The 22,583-nt window shown below is 41.3% G+C and overlaps 1 protein-coding gene across 4 annotated transcripts in view; it reads right to left on the bottom strand.

The window, feature by feature from the left end:
- Nucleotides 1-22,583, bottom strand: part of ANO4 (anoctamin 4) — a 220,123-nt gene that overhangs the window by 91,527 nt on the left and 106,013 nt on the right. For all 4 annotated transcript variants that reach the window (XM_074870850.1, XM_074870851.1, XM_074870852.1 and 1 more), the window contains one exon: nt 20,466-20,624. In XM_074870850.1, the coding sequence (XP_074726951.1) occupies nt 20,466-20,624 (159 nt within the window). The remainder of the gene's footprint in view (nt 1-20,465; nt 20,625-22,583) is intronic.

Genomic DNA, 22,583 nt, shown 5'->3' with positions numbered 1-22,583 from the left:
GAAATACTTCCTAATACCCAGTCTAAACCTACCCTGGCACAACTTGAGGCCATTCCCTCTTGTCCTATCGCTTGTTACTTGGTTAAAGAGACTCATCCCCAGTTCTCTGCAACCTCCTTTCAGGTAGCTGTAGAGGGCGATGAGGTCTCCCCTCAGCCTCCTCTTCTCCAGACTAAACAACCCCAGTTCCCTCAGCCGCTCCTCGTAGGACATGTGCTCCAGACCCTTCACCAGCTTCGTTGCCCTTCTCTGGACAAGCTCGAGTCATTCAATGGCCTTTTTGTAGTGAGGGGCCCAAAACTGAACACAGTAATCGAGGTGCGGCCTCACCAGTGCCGAGTACAGGGGTAAGATCACTTCCCTGTCCCTGCTGGCCACGCTATTTCTGATGCAAGCCAGGATACCATTGGCCTTCTTGGCCACCTGGGCACACTGCTGGCTCATGTTCAGCCGGCTGTCAATCAACACCCCCAGGTCCCTCTCTGACTGGCAGCTCTCCAGCCACTCCTCCCCAAGCCTGTAGCGCTGCTGGGGGTTGTTGTGGCCCAAGTGCAGCACCCGGCATTTGGCCTTATTGAAGCTCATACAGTTGGCCTTAGCCCATCGCTCCAGCCTGTCCAGGTCTCTCTGCAGAGCCTCCCTACCCTCGAGCAGATCAACACTCCCACCCAACTTGGTGTCATCTGCAAACTTACTGAGGGTGCACTCGATCCCCTCATCTAGATCATCAATAAAGATGTGAAACAGGAGTGGCCCCAAAACCGAGCCCTGGGGGACATGACTCGTGACCGGCTGCCAACTGGATTTAACTCCATTCACCACAACTCTTTGGGCCCAGCCATTCAATCAGCTTTTTACCCAGCAAAGTGTGTGCCCCTCCAAGCCATGAGCAGCCAGTTTCACCAGGAGAATGCTGTGGGAAACGGTGTCAAAGGCCTTACTGAAGTCAAGGTAGACAACATCCACAGCCTTTCCCTCATCCAATAAACAGGTTGCCCTGTCGTAGAAGGAGATCAGGTTTGTCAAGCAGGACCTGGCTTTCATAAACCCATGCTGACTGGGCCTGATCATCTGGTTGTCCCGCACGTGTTATATGATGGTACTCAGGATGAGCTGCTCCATCAGCTTCCCAGGCACTGAAGTCAAGCTGACAGGCCTGTAATTTCCCGGATCATCCTTCCGACCCTTCTTATATACGGGCTTATATAGATTTCCAGTCTGTTGGGACCCTCCCAGTCAGCCAGGACTGCTGGTAAATGTGGAAAGCGACTTGGTGAGCACCTCAGCCAGCTCCTTCAGCACCCTCGGGTGTATCCCATCCGGTCCCATAGACTTGTGTATGTTGATGGGATGCAGTAGGTCACTGACTATCTCCTCCTGGATTGCGGGGGGGTCGTTCTCCCAATCTCTGTCTTCTGGCTGAGGAGGCTGGATTCCCTCAATACAACTAGTCTTGTTATTAAAGACTGAGGCAAAGAAGGCATTAAGCACCTCAGCCTTTTCCTCATCACTTGTTGCCATGTTTCCTCCCGCATCTAGCAGGGGATGGAGGCTCTCCCTGGTCTTTCTTTTGCTGTTGATATACTTATAGAAACATTTCTTGTTATCTTTGACTGCTGAAGCCAGATTAATTTCTAGCTGGGCTTTAGACCTCCTGATTTCCACCCTACATAGCCTCACAGCATCTTTGTAATCATTTTGAGTGGCTAGCCCCTTCTTCCAAAGGCCGTAAACTCTCCTTTTCTTCATGAGTTGCAGCCAAAGCTCCCTGTTTAGCCAGGGTTGTCTTCTCTGCCACCAGCTTCTCTTACAGCACCTGGGGACCGCCTGCTCCTGTGCCATTAAGACCTCCTTCTTAAAGAGTGCCCAGCCTTCCTGGACCCCTATACCCTTCAGGACCATCTCCCAAGGGATTCTGTCAAGCAGTTGCCTAAACAAATCAAAGTCAGCCCTTTGGAAGTCCAGGATGGCAGTTCTGCTGCACCCTCTCCTGGTCTCTCTAAGAATAGAGAACTCTATTATTTCATGATCGCTGTGCCCTAGCCGGCCTCCAAATGCCACATCATCCACCAGTCATTCTCTGTTCACAAAGAGAAGGTCCAGCAGGGAACCTTCTCTGGTCGGTTCACTCAGCAGCTGTGTCAGGAAGTTATCTGCCACACATTCCAGGAATCTTCGGGACTGGTCCCGCTCTGCTGTGTTGTATTTCCAGCAGACGTCTGGGAAGTTACAGTCTCCCACAAGAACAAGGGCAAGTGATTGTGAGATTTCTCCTAAGTGCCTATAGAATATTTCATCCACCTCTCTGTCCTGGTTGGGTGGCCTATAGTAGACTCCCACTACAGCATCTGCCCTGTTGGCCTTCCCCCTGATTCTAACGCAAAGACACTCCACCCTGTCTTCACTACACTTGTGTTCAAAGCAATCGTAACAGTTCCTAACATACAGCACCACCCCACCGCCTCTCCTCCCTTGTCTATCCCTTCTAAAGAGCTTGTAGCCATCAGTTGGTGCACTCCAGTCATGGGAGACATCCCACCGTGTTTCTGTGATAGCCACTATATCATAATTTGCTCCTCCTGTTTGTTATCCATGCTGTGTGCATTGGTATACACGCACTTGAGATGGGCTGGTGTCCCCAACACCTTTTCGCATTTAGAGGTCCTAATTCTAGCCTGACCTTTCACAGGTGTTACCATGGTTACTGATCCATCAATATCCCTTGCATCTTTGTTGTGCTGCCTCCCCTGTCTCCACTGAGATGGCAGGGTGAGGGTCATCGCTGACACAACAGCCCACAAACTGTGGTAAACTACCCTGGGGCTTATGTCTGGGAGATCCAGTTTTGTCCCCTTCCCCCTTCAAATCTAGTTTAAAGCTTTCTCAATGAGCCCAGCTAACTCCTGCCCCAAGATCCTTTTCCCTCTCTGGGACAGGTGCATCCCATCTGTTGCCAAAAGGTCTGGTGTCCTGTATACTAACCCGTGACTGAAAAATCCAAAGCCCTGCCAGTAACACCAGTCTCAGAGCCACAAGTTCATCTGTTGACTTCTCCTGTAATCTTCTTTATCCATCCCTGCAACTGAAGGGACGGAGGAGAACACTACTTGTGCACCCGAACCCTTAGCCAGTTTCCCCAAGGCCCTGAAATCTCTCTTCATTGATTTAGGACTTCTCCTGGTAATATTGTCGCTCCCCACCTGAAAAACCAAGAGAGGGTAGTAGTCCTTGGGTCTCACTAGAGTGGGGAGTTTTGCCATGAGGTCCTTCACGTGGGCCCCAGGGAGGCAGCAGACTTCCCTATGAAGCGGGTCCGGTCTGCATATTGGGCCTTTGACACCCCTCAGAATGGAGTCACCCACTGCAATGACCCTTCTGAGGTTCTTTTTAGAATTGGTTTTAATACCTGGTCTAGAGTGACCCAGCCTTGGTTGGCCTTCATTTTCCTCCTTGTTTGACTCATTTTCTTTGTCCTTCTCTGCTTCATTCACAAGTTCCAGGGCCCCGTATCTATTGTGAAGGGACACCATGGAAGGTGAGGGAGGTCAGGAGGGTATTTTCCTGCCTCCCTGAGCAGGGACCTGTTTCCAGTCTCCCCCATCTCTTAGGTCCCCTCTTCTGCCTGGTAGCGAGAAGGTGAGGGATCGCCTGCCTCTTTTGGAGCGTCCATTTGCTCCTGTTGCTTCAGGGGTGCTAAGGTGCTACTCCACCAATCAATTTCCCTTTCGCACTCCCTAATACTTCTTAATCTTTCAACCTCCTCTCTCAGTTCCGCCACCAGGCTGAGCAGGTCATCCAGCTGATCGCAGTGCACACGGGTGTTGTCATTGCTGCCCTCCGACAGGATTGACAGGCTCAGGCACTCCCTGCAGCCTGGGGCCTGGACCGCTGCATGTTTGTGTGGCAGCTCCGTCTGGGTCGCCACGTTCATTCTGGTGGTGGTTTTGATGCGAGTGGAGACCATGGTTCGGTCTACTCGTGGAGGATGATGACAATTAGCTCAGATAAACTCTAGACCCAGGAGAGGGATTATGCCCTGGCCGCTTGCCCTGCCGCGCCACGCCCCGGGGCCTGCTCTCGTCCGTGAGGGGCGTTGGGCGGCGGCGTCACTCCGCCCGCCCTGAGTCCCCACTGCCCTCGTTCCCAGCTCACTTCTCCCGCCCAGGGGGTAGGCGGTTTGAGGCGCTCCCTCGTCCCTGGGCTTCTGCCTTCTCGGCTTGCGGTTTTGCCGCGGGTTTTTGATGCTTTCAGAAGGGTCCCCCGCCACTATCCTCCTCTTCGGAGCCGCTCTCCTCAGCAGCTGTCTTTATATAAAACTGTCAGAAACATTTTTATTTCTGACAGCATTTAAGTGAAAAGCCCATCCAGCACAGATGCCATCTCCCCTTTAGAACATGAAAGGTTAAGAGGAAAACATCAAAAATACTAATAAGGAAAGAGCTCTGCATAAGAACTGAGCAATCGCCACCACTGTACATCATTGTGGCAGCAACACTGACAAAATAGAAAGTCTAATGATGGAAATGTCACCAAGTGCCTAAAGTGATGAACTTATCTCAGTGTATGAAATTTTTAAATGTATAATGAAGATCAAAGAAAAAAGGGGAAAAAATCATGCTCTGTGCTTAGGGAAATGTCTTCTCTCATATGACACTCTAGGTCTGACAAACACACTATCGTAGCACAGAAGGCAGAGACAGTGAGGAGGCTGAAAGGTAAAAAGTGCCAGAAAAGATGAACACACTAAACGTCACTGTTAGGATCAAGAACAAGAGTTAGCAACAGAAGTCAGAGTAGGGTAAGGTGCATGAAGAGGAAAAAAAAAGCAAATTAAGAGCATATAGGGCTTAAATTTCCCTGGTCCTTTATTTTGTATAGCTATTCAGCTGGGGTAAAGTCCAGCCTGAGTAAGAATTATATGGATCAATTAAAGAAAGATCAGAGTAGGACAATAAGAATGATCAAGAATTCTGGGAAACTTGACCTAGAGGAAAATGTTGAAAGAGCCTGGGTGATTCAAAATACAGAAGAAAATGTTAAGCAGATAACACAATAACATTTTAAAAATAAGTAACAAATAGCTGTGAATAGGAAGGGGATGAACTGCTCTTCATGTTACTTCAGAATCAGGCAAGAAATAACAGGATTAAATTGCAGCAAAGGAGATTTAGGTCAGATACCTTAAAAAAAAAATCTAGCAGAACAATACTGAAACATCAGTCATCTGGTAAGGGAGGCTTCTGGCATTTAGGAAAAGGTTGGATAAACAATTGGCAGTATGTAGCTGGCCTGCCCTTGGAGCTGTGGAAGGGACTCCAAGCCTCTTGAGACCCCCACATTCCCCTCAGTCTCCTCTGTTATGATCTGCAAGAGAATCAAGTAGTTGTAAAACATTATGAAATCAAACTTCCCTTATTTGGCACAGCTCACCTTCACTCTGCCCTGGAAAATGTGATAATACAAGATCAAAGAAATAGAGCATTTCATCTTGAGAGATAATACACTAGGAAAAATGGGCATAGCATGAATTATGTCTAGCACAGCTACACCTTGCATCCAGCTGCTACAAGAAGCCATGAAGCCCAACAGTGTTGTTAGGACTGGATTAATAATAAAGGATTACATTGGCAAGGGAAATTGAAAGAAACTTTCAAAGAGGGGTCAGAACAATAGAGAGTAGGGCTGGAGACTGAGACGTTGTCAGTGTATTTAGCATAAATCCCTGGAATTCCTACTAGGGGACAGGATCTACAAGAGAGACATGTGGATGTTTGAAAGAGGATGGGGCATTCAACCTTGGCGAAAAGGCAGGGTTAAGAAACAATCTCAAAATGCTCCACAGATCAAGTCAGTCCTGGTAGACTTGGAGCAGAAGAAGTAAGACAAACAAGACTTCCTTAGTTCCCCCACTGTGGCAGAAACTGTGGCTCCAGCAGGGAGATCTTTAAGTGTTAAGTATGAGCTAAAAGTGTTATTTGTCATATTTTCTTCTTTAGTTCTGGCACCTAATCTTTTGCTAAAACAAAACTTGTGTGCACATTAAACTTTTCTGATGTTTCCATGAACCTCAAGTGAATCTGAAAAACCGTCTCAAAGGCAACAGATACAACTAAATTGGTTCTACATATCCCATCTAACACTGGCCTGGGATTTCCAGGAGTTGGGATGTGGGGCTGTAAGGATGATGTGGGAGGCTGACAGTATCTTATCTGGCATAAAAGGAGAAGCCCTATATCATGCTCCCATGTGGATGTTACTGTAATAATCTCTGGCAAGAAGGCAGTAATGAAGAGATGGTTCCTGACTTTGGAAAAACTAAAACCATCATCCACACCCCACCCCGCCTTGTTTCGCTTTCACCATACTAAAATCAATAAAGAGCTATTCGATAAAAATTAAAGATGATTCAAGCAAAAATGGTATTTAAAGCATAAGTTTCTCCAAACCCATCCAATTTCCTTCAGAGCTAATTTCAGGATATTTTGAACAGTATTTGTATGCAGCACTTAGTGTGGAATATATTATTATTTTACTTAAAATGAATTTCTGAGATCTTCAGGTTCTATAGGCTTCAAGATCAAAATTAAGTCATTAAGGACATTAGAAACATGTCTTCCCTTTGTTAGAAACATACACTTAACTTGGAACAATTCCATTTACAGGATGCTCAGTTCTCAGGAATAACACAATGAAACAGATCAGTGCTTTTGGATATTGGCAATAACTTGTTGACAGCGCTTGGAGGCTTTACTGATGGAGTTAGGGAGAATGTCTGCCAGGCATTTATAGAGGTGCACATGCACTTTTTAGGAAATACAAGTTCTAGGTATTCAAGAAAACCTGAAACATATTCACATTCCCACTGCAAATTTTTAGGAGCTGACTGTGATACTCTCTGAACATTGGATAAGAAATGTAAATGCAAGTAATCCATTCACTCCCATGTATACCCTGATGAGATCTGAATCAAACTGTGGGCCTGGCACCATGACCCAGGCTACTGCTCTAATTTGACTTTCCTGTAGTCAACAGGAAGTAAAATGACTATGCAGTGAACCTGGCTGCTGTCAGCTCATTTCTGCATCAGGAATCTAGTAACGAATTTAGGAAATAAGGTTTTCTTTTATGTTACACAGTGTCTGATGGAAAATATCCCTGATGCCTTACAGGTAGTCTATGAAATAAATTAAGAACAGAATCAGCAAATAATGACTTTTGCTAGCTAGGCATAGTTAGTCCTATATGAATATTTCAGTGATCAGCTGTGATGTCATTTAAGAGAGAAATACATGTTGTTTCAACAGCAAACTGAGTAAATTGTATGAACAAGGTTTCTAAAAATTTGGAGGTAAACACGTGAAAAATTTCAGTTTGATTTAAGCTTAAACATTGTCCACACAAAATAGCATGTTTTGATGTATTATTGGATTGTATAATCACTTCTAAACATTTTCTCTTCTGTTTTTTTTTTTTTTTTTCTTTCTGTTTTCTCTTTTGTAAAGCTAAGCCTTTCTTATCAACTATCAGGGCATTTTAGCATCAGGTATTTAATTTTGAATCTGTTTAAATGAAATGTTTTCATATTTTCAAAATGTTTCCCTCTTTCCTCAGCTAAAACCGCTGAGTCTAATCTATATTAATGACTATTAATTCCTTGCCTTTCTCCTTCCCTGCCTTCTGCTAAGTCATCCTCTGTAAATACAAAAGATTTGTTTCAAGATATGTTTTATTTCTAAAGAGATTTTACACTCAGATTTTATAGGGGGAGTTATACAGTGAGAAGGCATCTTTTCTTACAGGTCTGCTGTGATTTAATGTGGATATATCTCCACATCTTGATATCAGCTTCCTCTTAATACTTTCTACCATCATCTTTCTCCCCCTTTCCCAAAACTCTACTGTGCTCACCTTCCCCATATCATTTTTACATTGTGCCTTTTCGCTGGAATAATGCATTAGTAAGATACAAGAATTCTGTTTCCTTTCACAACATAGACAAAAAACAGGCCAAGATGGAAATGTAAATTGGTATAGCAAGCACTCATCAATTCACAGTCAAAACAGCAAAGAACAGAAGATGTCAAATAATGGAAAATCTGCAGAATCATTAGTCTATTCTATTTCATAGCTTGGGGGTTTTAGAATTGAATTTTACAATTGTCACACAATTCTGTTAGCTGTTTGCTTTACACTCCACCAGTATTGGGGTTGATCCTGCAATCCACAGGTCTACTCATGTGAAGTCCATAGCTATCACTTGGGCACAGGACAAACAACAATGCTTATTTTTTAGTAGTTTATATAGTTTATAGTGTGTGCCATATATCTGACCCAGTTTGCCCTTCTGGACCCTGTCAGGCTGCTATATTTGTATAAAAACACTGGCACTATCATGGCTCTAAGCCCACTGATCCTGACAAGTTGCCTGAAGACTTACTCCCAAGGAGCAGACATCACAGGTGTGATTCAGGGCAACTATGTTTAGCTGCCTGCAATGGAGAGGAACAAGAGCCTTCAGGGTACAATTCATTTGTGCTATTTTCCTCAGATTGAGATGAACTGCTACCCAGAAGGGCTTGTTCCTTGCCAGACAGATATCTGCATTGCAAACAGCTACAGTCAGTATGATGGTTCTTTCCCCTCTTGGGGCTCTGCAGTACAGCCACCTTATTTTCCCTAGACTCCCGTTACCTTCCTCCCTACCCACCCCAACTTCTGCAGTAGTGTAGACATATTACTTCCTACAATTGCACCTTCCTGGGTGGCTCTAGTTCACTGCTTAGATGTCTGTGACACAGTGACAGCAAGTGATTCAGAACATTTTACAAGGCCTTGGCTGCTATCCATTTCCCCCATCTCACCTTATTCATTCTGTCTACAGAAAACACATAGGGAAATACAGATCTGTAAGTAACAAAGCCTCCCACTAGTGTCCTCTGCACTTAAAAGGCTTCTTGATTTTGGTCACTACTTTCTGTATTTTATTATTTGAATTCTTCTCTCCTGTGAATTTCTTAAGCAAATGATAAAATCCATAAATTTGCACAAGACTGTTGACCCTGGATTTTCTACATACCACAGCTACCATCCACTCAACTGCTGTTTCAGGACACTTGTTTAATCCCATCCTGTCTCAGAAAGCCACAGTTTCCAACAGCAATAGCACTCACAGTATAAACTCAAGAACTCTGGAGATGAAGGGCCAGGCTGTAGTCTGCACTGAACTACAAGGGAAGTAAAGGGAAGAAAAAAGCCGTGGCCATCTTGACATAGCATTGGTGACAGTTCTGCTTCAGGAAGATCACTTTAAGACATGCCTTCCCACCAGCATTCCTACGATGGTAGGGATGCCTGAGCTTCTCCAGATTCTCCAGAAAATGAGGTCACAGATCAGATTATTGATTTATAGGGCACAGAAAGGCACAGAAGTATAGGTATGGAAAGAAAAGTTTCTGAGTGGAGAAGAGCACATAAAGAGCAGTGCAGTAAAACTCTGAGTTACTGGAATTACTGGAGGTTAGGCTAACCCATATGAAAACTGAGTGTAACATCTGCCTTTCATTTAAAATAAATATGAAAAGCACCTGGGCTCCTTTATGGAATGGAAAGATTAAAAAAACCAAAAAAAAAGCAGACATAGAAAATGAATAGCTGCATCCACCTGGAAAAAGGCACATGGAATTCCTGAGCAACATAGTCTTGATGTCACAGTTGACCCTGTTTTGAGCAGGAATTTGGACTACAGACCTGCTGAGATCTTCTCCAGCCCAAATTCTCCTATGATTCTATAAAAGAGCAGGGGAAGATCCAATCCTCTGAAGTAGACAAGAGTGCTTTCTGATTTGCCTACAAACTTAAGAGATGGTGATTTCACTACCTACCTAGTCAATGTGCATACACTGGAAGGGGAAAAACTCTGAAGAAATGGACCTGGTGAAAAAGGGATCTTAAGAAAAACCTTTATACAGACACTCTTTTGGCTTTGAGCCAGTTGACAAGTGCTCAGTATTATGAGCAAATAAAGTATCTTTCATGTGATTTTCCAGTCTCTGCAGAAATGCTATACATTCCTTCTTAACAAACTGTATTGAAACAAAGAAAAAAACCCCTCCTCCTATTGCTTTTCACTCCCTAGTCAAAATACGTGAAGGATCCTGAATGGAAGCATACTTGGTGTTACTTGGTGAAGGGGCTTTCAGACCTTATCTGTACACTCAAGAAGAATGACTCCAGAGATGCTAAATCCTCTTCAGACCATCAAATTGAAGTCTATATCCAAAACTATCTTATATGCCTGCATTATAAACAGGTCAGAAAAAGTGATGCACGTAAACATGTCTGAATAGCTTTCTCCTAAAAGTGTGTAACTTCTTTATAGCTCTATTTTAAAGAAATGGAAAATTATATTACAGAACTTTATTGGTATTGATGTTTGGTAATTGAGTAAATCGGATTTGTACAACTAGTGGAATCATGAGGATGTTGTAAGTGTCTCATTTAAATGGCCATTTTAAAGGGAATGACCTGCATAAAAGATGTTTTAGTAGATTGATTAAAAAGACTTTATGCAATTTTCCTCACCAAAAAAGAAGAAAAAAGAAGAATGATAAAAGTGAAAAAAAATATATTAATCAGAATTTAGCAACTACCAGTCAAGCAAATAAACTTGCTGATACATTTCTTTCAAAAAACACTTTCTGCTTCTGAAACTAAGCCAATTAAACTAAAAACGTGAAAAGAATACACTAAAAATAGATGGATGATTTGTAACAGCTTATTATGGGACATAATTTTCCAACCAATTTAATTTTAAAACCTATCTAATACCTAAATTCAAACCCTTAAATTTCTACATAATGAAACTGTGTAAACTCAATGTTAGATATGTTATTACAGACTCAGAAATATATAGGAAAACCATACATATCTAGTTTTTATTGTATAGAAGTATGTGAATGTGAAAACACATGAATTCTACTGTTATTTCTAGCCTACAATGGCAGCTTTTCAAAACATGACATTTATAAACTAAACTGAAAGAAAAATGTCAAATAAACACATTGGAAATGAAGATGAAATGTCTCCAAATGTACCAGTCATTAAAAATAACATGAATTTTGCATATTGCAAGACAAAAGTATAGAGTCATGTTTTTCAGATTTACATGTCTCCATTTTGTTCTTCTCCTATCTACATTTTCACTGTGGAGGTTTTCTTCTTTATGGGAAGTTTTGAAATTTAAAAAGGTGGAAGAGATGGTGGTTAAAAAAAGTAGGAACAACGTTCTTATGTTAGTGCTTGACAGTGGAGACTTCAGAAAGGGGAGTCAGTCTTATGTTATAAATGGAAAGATCCATATGTGTCTATTAACAGAAACAACAACAAGCTGTATTTAAGAAAGGTAGTAAATACTGTGCTGTGAAGACCTCCAGGAGGAAAGAAAAGGGTCTTTACACTGTTTTGCCTAACAGGCACTTTTAGAGATTCTTTTAAAAGCTTCCACAAAGATATTTAAAAGCTTACATGAAAGATATTTGTGCACAAAAGAGAAATTCATAAACCAGACAAAACTTTAAACAGGGGGACATGACTAATTGGCTGACAGAGGTTTCAGTTGATGTGGCTATCTCAGGACCATTTTTCCCTCAGGTAGGCTTTATTAAACTTCATTTATAACATCACTTCATTACCACTCAAACAGCAAGAAACAAATATGTAAATATGCAGTGGATAGGACAATGCTGCGTTTAATTTGGGCCCAGAGAGCCATAAACTGAAACGTCTTTTTCCATAAAGTCTGAGCACTGAGGTAATTGGACCAGCTCTATTTGTGTGGCTCTTACCACAATTAAAATACAGTTAATCCAAGGCATACAACGCCAATGCTTCACTCGCTCCATGACCGAATTAACCTGGTATAACAAAGAAAGTAATCAGATGATGAGAGGGACTGGGGACCTTGTGAGAACAGGAATTGCCCTTTCCAGATTCATGCTTCCCTCCTGGGACTACTTCCATGGAGGGCAGCCCCCACCGCTTCATGCTGCAGAGGAAGATGCAAATGTCCCCTAGACCAAGAAGGCACTGCAGCCATTTGAAATCATTATTACTATTTGTTCAGAAGCGTAATACTGTAAATAAAATGCCATCTTTTCAAAACAAGTTCAACACTAAAATCATCAACATGAAATGAGAACATAAAATTTACTGCTGGTGTTTCTATATACTCTGTCTTTCTGTTCCCTACAGACAGCTCTACATTTCTGCTCATTAAGCCAGTACTATCAGGGAGTGTTGCAGCAAACCAGTCATGTCACTTTTGGGCAATGAAAACTCTCACTGTGCATTAAGTGATTGTGCATTACACTTTTCTTGATGTCACTGGCAGGCAAACAACATCTCAAAAATAATTGTAGTTTAAGACCAATTATTGGAAAGGGAAAGGTGACTTTTGACATATAGGGGACATCTCATATGTAACCTTCATTGGTTTTTTTAATCTATTGCCTGTCTGTTTTTTTCTGTGAGCCTGGTGTCTTTCAAAAGGTTTTTGACATTCTGATTTGTGAAGACTGATGACAGGAAACTCTTCAACCAGAAAATCCTACTCAACATTCCTGAAGGAAAAGAAGTTTCTCAGGGACCTTTTTATCCCTTTTCAGTTATCTATATGTTTTCTGTATTACCTCCATGAAAAAGCCATACTTTTTTCAAATGTAACTTTTTCCACAACAGTTCCTTAGTTTACCAGCGTTACAAAGTCCTGTTAAAGGCTGGCATTTGTCAACTCAAAAACATTAATTTCTGGGCTCCCTCAGAGAACTGAAAAAGTTACTTTTTAAAACTGCACACTGAAATTTGAGTTCAGACTCATCCAGACTTCCATGTACCTCCTCAAATTTCTCTTCTAAATTGCCACTGTGCTGTACAGTGGACATAGTATCTGAAATCTAAAACATTTTCTCCCAGAAGCCCAGGCAGCTGGAAACTCCTCCGTTGTTTAGTGACAATGCTTTTTGGTACAGAGCACTCTCTGAAAAAGGACATTGTTCTGTTTGTACCCATACATTTTTCTGTAAAACACTGGTGAAAAGAGACACCACTTGCTATTTGCATTAGATAATGAACTAACAATAAATCTTTGGAAGACCAGTCTGTTTCTAACTTGCTCTGGCTGAATTTGGATGAAATGAACAGCCCAATGGTTTAAATTAAATAGCTGGAAGCACTTTCACTTATAACGCATGTGGTGGTCTTGCATTTCAGTCTTGTTCCCTTTTTGCAGGCATAGTTTATGTCACTTTGATGTCTCCATCCATGATTTGTGGATGCAATCAGACACAGTACCTAAACATTCAATAACAAACTGCACCTGCTAATAATGGGATATTATGCTGTTCGTGAAACAACAGCTCCTGCAGGCTTGCATAATTTGTACTGTAAGTTCATTAGCTGTAGATATTTACATATTGAATAGTAGGATCAGAAAAGTGAGAGACTGAAACAACTTACTAGAGTGCATGAAAGCTACTGAATGCTTGATATTGTAGTTACAGTAGTACATTAACATCAAACTATACCTGTGGTGGGTTGACTCTGGCTGGACGCCAGGTGCCCACCAAAGCCGCTCTATCACTCTCTCTCCTCAACTGGACGGGGAAGAGAAAATATAATGAAAGGCTCATGGGTCGAGATAAGGACAGGGAGATCACCCACCGATTACCATCACGGGCAAAACAGACTCAACTTGGGGAAATTAGTTTAATTTATTACCAATCAAATCAGAGTAGGGTAATGAGAAATAAAACCAAATCTTAAAAACACCTTCCCCCCCACCCCTCCCTTCTTCCCAGGCTCAACTTCATTCCTGATTTTCTCCAGCTCCTTCCCACCAGTGGCTCAGGGGGACAGGGTATGGGGTTGCAGTCAGTTTATCATGTCTCTGCTGCTCCTTCCTCCTCAATTTCTTCCCCTGCTCCAGTGTGGGGTCCCTCCCATGGGAGACAGTCCTCCATGAATTTCTCCAACATGAGTCCTTACCACGGGCTACAGTTCTTCATGAACTGCTCCAATGTGGGTCCTTTCCACACGGTGCAGTCTTTCAGGAACAGACTGCTCCAGTGTGGGTCCCCTGAGGGGCCACAAGTCCTGCCAGCAAATCTCCAGTGTGGGCTCGTCTCTCCATGAGTCCACAGGTCCTGCCAGGAGTCTGCTCCAGTGCAGGCTCTCCATGGGGTCACAGTCTCCTTTGGGCATCCACCTGCTCCAGCGTGGGGTCCTCCACAGGCTGCAGTGGATATCTGCTCCACCATGGACTTCCCTGGGCTGCAGGGGGAGAGCCTGCCTCACCATAGTCTTCACCATGAGCTGCAGGGGAATCTCTGCTCTGGTGCCTGGGGCATCTCCTCCCCCTCCTTCTTCACTGACCTTGGTGTCTTCATAGTTGTTTCTCTCACATATTCTCACTCCTCTCTTGTGGCTGCTGTTATGCAGCAGGTTTTTTCCCTTCTTAAATACATCATCACAAAGGTGCTACCACTGTTGCTGATAGGCCAGCGGTGGGTCCATCTTGGAGCTGGCTAGCATTGTCTTTATTGGACACAGGGGAAACTTCTAGCAGCTTCTCACAGAAGCCCACCTCTGTAGCTCCCCCCACTACCAAAACCTTGCCATGCAAACCCCATACAACATTTGATCTTCTCCAAAGACTAAGAAGGCCTAGTTTTGTCCAAATGCCAGTTTGTCCTAAAGGGAAGCCTGTTAGCCATAGGTGACATCTTCCATGTGACCTACCATGCCTGCACAGTATGGATGATCATCACACGCACAGTTGCCCTGGTGCTTCCTAGCACATATCTCACACAGTGCATGCTCACAGTTATCTTTCCCTCTGTAAAAAAAAGCTCAGAGGACAGCAGATGCAATTTTGGTGGTGGAAGCTTCCCTAGCCACCTTTTTCTCCAGTGGATAGGGGGTTTTGGTATGTGCAGAGTAAGCTCAACATGACAGGGAAGGTATAGAAGCATCAAAGGAGAACTAGCAGCAAGAAAAAGATTCCCCAGCTGACCTGCAGCTTGCTCCTGGTCGCCACACAAACTCTTCTGACAAGCTGCAAATAGTGGGACACAGGCTGAGTACTCTATTATAAACTGTATGCCTGGTTGAGTAAATAAACATCTATAGCAGCAATAAATTGCAAACAAGTTATTGTTCTTTCAATAGCTGAATAAATTGAAGGGATAACTGAAAAAGAAACTTAGAGTCAACTCTAAAGGCACTGAGATTTTATTGTGCACTGCTTCTCAGAGAACCAAATTACATAAACTAAGTTTATAAAACACCTTTCCTCACTCAGATCTACAAATGCCACTTGGGGTATGGAAGTCAGCTTAATTCTTTTCTGCCCATGAATCACAATCAGCAATAATGTTTATGTAACAGAAGTCTCATGATAATTGCAGTGATGACACACAAACCAGAAAAAAGCAGATCAGTCTCACATAACTGTTTTGGCTCTGCAGTACTAACGACAACAACAACAAGTAGTAGATGATAATATTTGGCTATGCTCAGGAGCAATAGCTGTGGATTATAATGTGTCTTTCACATCTTCACTTTCTGAGCACAACTATATTTAAGGTTTCAGTCTTTGAAGTTCTTGTTTTTCTCATACTTATTCTTTATTTCTAACTTTTACCTCACTTTGACACGGTCATAAGTCTATTTTGGTTTTACACTCAGGGATGAGCTAAGAGTCACAGAGATACTATAGTGTGTGCTCTTTCTGTCATCTGTAATTTCTCTCAACTTTCATCAATTTAAACCAGGCTCCAAGCTGCTGCTAAATACCAGTCTCTTACTGAATACATGTTTCTAGCCTCTGAAGTCCTGTGCCATTAGTGCAAAGTTACAGCCACATAAAGAAAAATTGCTGTGTAGAACTCCTAATACCTTGCCATGAACTTATCTACATCTGCTTGCAAACTTGAAAAATCATGAAATAATAGTATCCTGCTCTTATATTGCATCAACTACTGAAATAGATCTCTAAACATAACTTTCAGATTTAGATTAACATAATTTTCAGACTAAGATTATACCTGCTAGTAGATACTTGTTCATAAAATAAAAGTGAAGCTTATACTGTGCTTTTTCCCCCTATCGTTCTGGGTTTTCTCCAGAGAACACTTATTGTATATTTCTACTGCCTATTGTATACACCAGCTGCGTATCAACTGTCAGATGTTGTCCCAGAAATGTCAGCTGCTGCTTGAGGCATGGAGCAAATGCAATTAGAGATGCCCTGGTGACAGCTTGACACTTATGGTGGCAATGTTTAAATTTTTAATCGGGCATGTAACACAAAACTCACACAATTTAGATAGTTCCTGAAAACTGGACCAGTACACTACACTACACTTTTATCTGGGAGATGCAAAGATCAGTGTGTGGGCAGAAGCTCGAATGGATTGATTGATTATTTTAAAATAACTGAAGCTAGTTCCTGAAACATATTCCACATGCAGTAGCTGTAAGAAGACCTGCTTTCTAAGGCAGTAAGGGATGTTACTGCTTTAAAGCAATTCATTGCTTTTATACTGAAACATTACTATACATAAATATGCAAAATATATAAAATAAAGGGCCTGAATACTACTTTCACTACTTACGTGATTAGTTCCCCTTTACTACATTTCTATCTACCAATTTCTACTGGCATGTCAAATGCCTTTTCAGATATACTGTATCAAATCAACTTACAAATTAAAAACTTTCACACAATCATCAAGCAAAATGTATCAAGCACATTTAGTAGTAGAAATACTCTGTATGAATTAGGTTAATGCAGTCATAAGAAGCAAAAAACCCCCAAAACCCATGCCAAATTCAAACTAAATGTAGTCTATTCCTAGGGCTACATGACCAGATCCTACCCAACATCAGATTCATTATGGTCACACAGTATTTACTTAAATCTAAGAATACCTTCTTCTTCTCTTTTACAAATTACAAATCCAAGGGTGCTCTGTGTTTGTTCATCCAGATTTCTCTGAACTACCTTACCTCTACCCTACATTTGCACTGCATTACAGTCCAGCTTAAATGGGTTGCAAGAGAACAAGTTATGTACGTTAGCTGCTTCATGCTGGCTACCTCTGTGCATGCTTCTATTAAAGTAGTATAAGTTAAAGTACCTTACTGAAAGATGTCTGTAATACCGTATCCATGTACCAGCACAGTGTAGTTACTGTTTACAGCAACTTAGTTCTACCTGCCCTTTTAGGACAGGGATTAAAATACATTAATTGAAGCTGCAGGAATAATTTGGGATAAGGGAATTTAGCTGGATTTTGGCCAAGAGATTGAATATATACATCTTTATTTTTTATGAAAAATACCACAGGCTGACATTCATACACAGGCTGTAATTCTGACTCTTCATTCTCTCTTGGAAAGATAGGTTTTCAAGCAAAATGCTGGGTTTTTACTGTCCCAGAGGGATGAACACTATATTTGGAACGACAGACACTATCTGTTTTTTCTCTTTACATAAAAGTGATCATAAGTTACCTTTTTCTGAGTGTTGGTGGGCTGATCTTAGTCTCAGGTTTATCTTGTATTTGGATAAATATGAAACATACCCTCAGAATGTGGACAGTAGTACCAAGTGTTCCTTGGTCTGGAATCCCCTCATTGTTTACTACTGGATAGACAGAGCACCAAATTTGGGAGAACTTCCATGGGAGAGTGGTGTGGCATAGCTGAAGAACGTGAGTGTGAATTCGCTGGGGAATACCTGCAAAATGTTTTCACCTTTTTCTAGAGTCAGAAACATATACCTGTTCAGACCTTTCTCAGCTACATGATCCTGACATTGTGCCTGAAGTTATCTCAACATTTATGAATTCATTTCAGATTCGCTTTCTCATTTCATGTTAAGTGAACACTTCGCTCCCTGCACTCACCACTTCCTGGGTATTTTGCTGTGCTACACTTGGCAGCGAGCCACTGCAGTGCCTTTTTCTCTCTGCAGTATTACTGAGGAATATGGTTTTGAAACTGCAGTGTGAACAGCTCTGTAAGTTTTCCTTTCTGCCACCAATTTCACATTAAAAAGACAGGACTAATACAATTGAATGTCAATATATGAACAGCCAGTAGTCAAAGGAGAATGAACCAACAACCACACAAAATTCATGGAAGGTAAGAAGTTTCTTTCAGTCCAACAGTTACAGCCTGTTGCCTCTGTGTAAGTTCTGTGGCCAAAGCCGCAGCCAATTCTCTCGTTTTATCCAGGAGCAAACTTTTCCCAGTGGAAGCAAGATATTATATATATACAACTAGAAAACAGACCTGCTGTTAAAATCTTCCAGAACTGAAACTCAGAATGATGTGTAGTCTCACCAAAAGGAGAAGTAAAAATAATAAGAAATAATCTAGTCATTAACCGATCACACCGCTCAGTTTAAACCTAAGCGTTATGCAGTAGAGTTGCTACTCTGCAGGGAGGGGGAGGGAGTGTACCAAGAATGTACTTATTTCCTTCAGGATTATAATTCAATTTAGAAACTAACATGATCATAAAATATACATGCTAGGGTTTAATTTTAGGTCAGAGTCATATGTTAAAAAAGATTGCTACCCTAGATTTTAAAAACATTAGCCTGAGTCATGTAACACAACCTCATTTTGATCATTCTGAGTTTAGAAAATGTGCAATTACTGATGCTGGCAAGAAGTCATACCAAAGCCAAATGAGATTAATAAGAAATAAAACTGCATGTCAGTAGCATAATAGAAACTGAAATGAATAATCAAATTGGCAGAACATTCATGCAGTCTAAGCAGCAAAGTCCAAATAAATGAACTTGAAAGCCACAAGAAAATTCTATAGTAAGCACTTAAATCATCAATTTGAAAAGTTTTCTGTGCAGAATGTTGCAATAAGTTTCATAATATTTAAAATATAAAGTGATTTCATAGCTTTCACTGCTGACTTTAGCACAGTAATAAATCTGCAAAAATCATGAAGTAGGGAAAGATTGGTTCGAAACCACTGGGCAGATGTATCAATAGAGAGGATTAATTCCACATTCATTTCCTACCCTGCCCAAACTTCAGAGACTTCTTCAGCATCTCTTCTGGTGGAAGCAGGGCAGAATTCTAGGATGTGAAGCTGAACAGCTGCAGCAACACACTCATGTTCTTGGATGTTGGGTTACAACTCCTACAGACAGTGGTATGTTTACAGGAATCATGTAATAAATGAACAATGGCTGTCACTGAAAACATCTATCAACTGCTGCAGCACTAAAGATGTTATCTTTCAGGTTATTTGAAGGAATAGTTTATGGTAACTGGCTGATGTAACCAGTGATATACTCTTATACACTTACATCCACCAGTACCCATGTTCATTCAAAAACATGTAAAGAAAGGAAACATTTTCATTATTCTGGAGAGAAACATCTTCTACGTTTTCCTCCCCAGTGTTCTCCAAAGAAGTGTGCCTTTCAAGTACACAGGCAGAATATCTACACACATACCAGGAATTCAGTGAAAGGGAGATAATGTACAGCACCTACATAATTGACCAAAGCCTGTAACCTGAAAATCCCTCTACCGTTTCCATCAGTGGCAGCATGACAATGCATATTACCATGAGTGTGAGTTGATCAAGCATAAGTAAAACTAAATGTTCAGCAATATCTATTCTGCACAGAGGTGAGATTTAAGCCCTGTTTAAGCACACTTGTGAAAGTTTAAGAAGGAACATAGCCTAGGCAAGAGAGATGGTCTCTTTAAGCCTTGCTCCCGCTACATATCACATAAATACATTTTTAGACACTTTACGTTAATTTTTGCACTCTTGCCCAGAACAGATTTACTGTTTTAGGACATTTTGTTGGAAATAACATTGGTATAAATGATTCATATGTACTGTCCAACTATTTTAATGTTTAAGATTAAGACAGAAGGAGAGACTTCAGGCTGTTTTCAAACTACCAAAATACCACTCAAATCCCTATGCCTAAGCTGACAGGAAAAGGAAGGCAGGGGTCTAGTTAGGTCTCTGGAAAGAGTACCAAGAGCCTCAGCAAAGAGTGGAGCAGGCAGCTAAAAGGAAATGTCGATTGCACTCAGTAGAATTTAGGCCATCCAAACCCAGCACTTGTTTTCTCTATTGCATAGCACAGTGGATGAAATTCTGTGGCCTACTTGTGCATAAGGTTGAAAAAGATGACTGTAATGGCCTGTTTTGGCCTTCAATGCATGCATCTGATTTTTCTTTGGGCTACGCTTTCCCACTGCTCTGGCAGTAAAGAGCCTATATTTAGGTATTCTTAAAAGCATTTTTCCACTGTTACAACACAGTAAAGGGGTTTCAAAGTAAACAAAACTTATACCCTCAGACTCTACACGGCTTTAAATGTTGAAAGTTTTTTTCAAGGAAGCTCTCTTACCTCTTTTTCCATTTGAAGTCCTTCTGCTCTGATATTTCTCTCAAATACTTCCCTCTTTTCTGTCTGCGGATTGGATTTTCTATACACCAGGATGTAGTCAATCCGACATTTCCCATCTCTAAAATATAGTCCATTGGTTTTGTTCTTATCAGGTACTTCCTGTAAAGAGAAAGCCAAACATTTCAGTAATGTTAATTTGCTTTGGTAATTGCTACATTGCTGTTTGCATCATCAGTTTTCAGTAATACTCATCAGGAAAGATAAGGAATTGGAACAAGCTGTTCATGTTTTTAGGTGCTTTACATATAGTGCCCCTGAGGTTGTCTGAAACTAGTACAGACTTCCCCACCTCAAAACCAGGAGGCCTTCTTAGCAGGAGTTTGATCATATAGGCATGGGATAGGAGAGAATAGAGAACACAAGCCAACTTTCCCCCCCCACCACCCTCCATAAAATTAGGAACAACTTCTTACATATAAAATAAAGCAGAGAATAGTGTTAGTGAAGCGCAAATTTTAAATTAAGAACTTAGTATGGTAGAATGTCTTTGTACATGTGAGAGGAATAAACAATGACATGAGCATTTACTGCAGTGAGAAAAACTGAAACCTGGTGGAGAGATTCTCATTGCTTTGCGATGGCTCTAGTACATCTGTCTCACAGGACACAGACAACAATATGAAGGTTCTGTACCTACCTCGCCATGCCTGATCAGACTAACTACAAAATATTATTTTCTTAAGGAACAGCTGAGGAAACCCACTGGATTTATTTGAAAATAGTTCCTGGTGTTTGGTCTAGCAGTACGTAAATGTAACAAATACTGTTTCTTGGCTATTTCCTGCAAAGAACATACCTGCTCAAATGTTTGCTCTGACAGAAAGAAACAACTTGATTTCACTGTTAATAAGAGGTCAAGCAGGTCCCTCTCCTGAGAGATAAAAGACCAAACTGCTGGTCTTTTTCCAGAAATTCACGAGATGAAACTCTCTACAGATCCTCCTCACAATTTAACACTACTTCCACGTAGTACAAATCCTGCCCAGGGGTTAAGCTTTCACTTTCAGACAAGTTGAAATTTGTGGCAGTTTGCAGGTTGGAGTGTTTTGTACAAAAAATGTACACTGTAAACGATATATGGGAACAAACAGCAATCCCTCAGAGCAGTATAATGGACAGGGACCTTTAGGGACCTCAAGATCAGTCCAGCCCCAAGCTGAAGGGAGGTTTAGGCTAATTTCTTTCTGTTTTTCCAGAATTTGCTCAACCATTACTGCCAGAAATATTCATGCCCTATAAAATATGATCAAATCTCTCAAGAAAATGAGTATTTTGCCCTTCACATCTGGGAAAAGTAGAGAATTTTCAAAATATTTTCTACATAGGAGGACTGCTGCTGAATTTTAATCACAAAAAGTGATCATAGTAATAGGAAAAATTAACCTTACAGACAAAAAAGCGCCCAATATTGCCATTCAAAGAGTTTAGTGTAAGCTATCTTCCTGACTTTCAGCAGGCATTTTGATTAAATGTAAAAAACAATGAAAGCATCCCAAATGTCCCATCCCCTTGGTACATTCAGTTTACTGAAGGCAGAAAGGGGAATTTTTCTAAGATTCTTCTATTACAGTGTCTGACTCCTGACACAGCTTAATGCAGACTTGATATAGTGAAACAGTTCTTTGAACTGAAAAAGAAAGCAAGAAAAAAGATTTAAGCCCTAAGGAAATAACAGTAACAAACCATTTATATCTATACCGCATATCATGCTGACAAATGATATTATCAAGATATCAGAAGTATTTTTCACAGAGCATTAAATATGAAAACAGCTCAGGAAGCACAGTTTATTTTTTTCCATAAAAAAACCTATGTTGAGAAGATGTAACAAAAATCAAAAGGCTATTTAAGGTTATTTGAATAAAGAAAGGATGCAGTAGGAGATTTAGAGATTTAGTGGGTCAGCTTGGTGGTCCTGCTCTGATTTCTAAGCCTCCTGATGAGCCATCCTTCCCATTCTGTAGGTCCCAGAGTCACTATGTCTATTTTAGCAAGTAAAGCAGTGAAATAGGAAAGGATCTGTAAAGCAAAACAATCTGTGCTGAGGATCTGCTGTCC

This window comes from Strix uralensis, chromosome 5 (genome assembly GCF_047716275.1).
Source record: "Strix uralensis isolate ZFMK-TIS-50842 chromosome 5, bStrUra1, whole genome shotgun sequence".
Lineage (NCBI taxonomy): Eukaryota > Metazoa > Chordata > Aves > Strigiformes > Strigidae > Strix > Strix uralensis.
The sequence above is the reverse complement of the archived record's forward strand: the minus strand, read 5'-3'. Positions and strand labels throughout refer to the sequence as shown.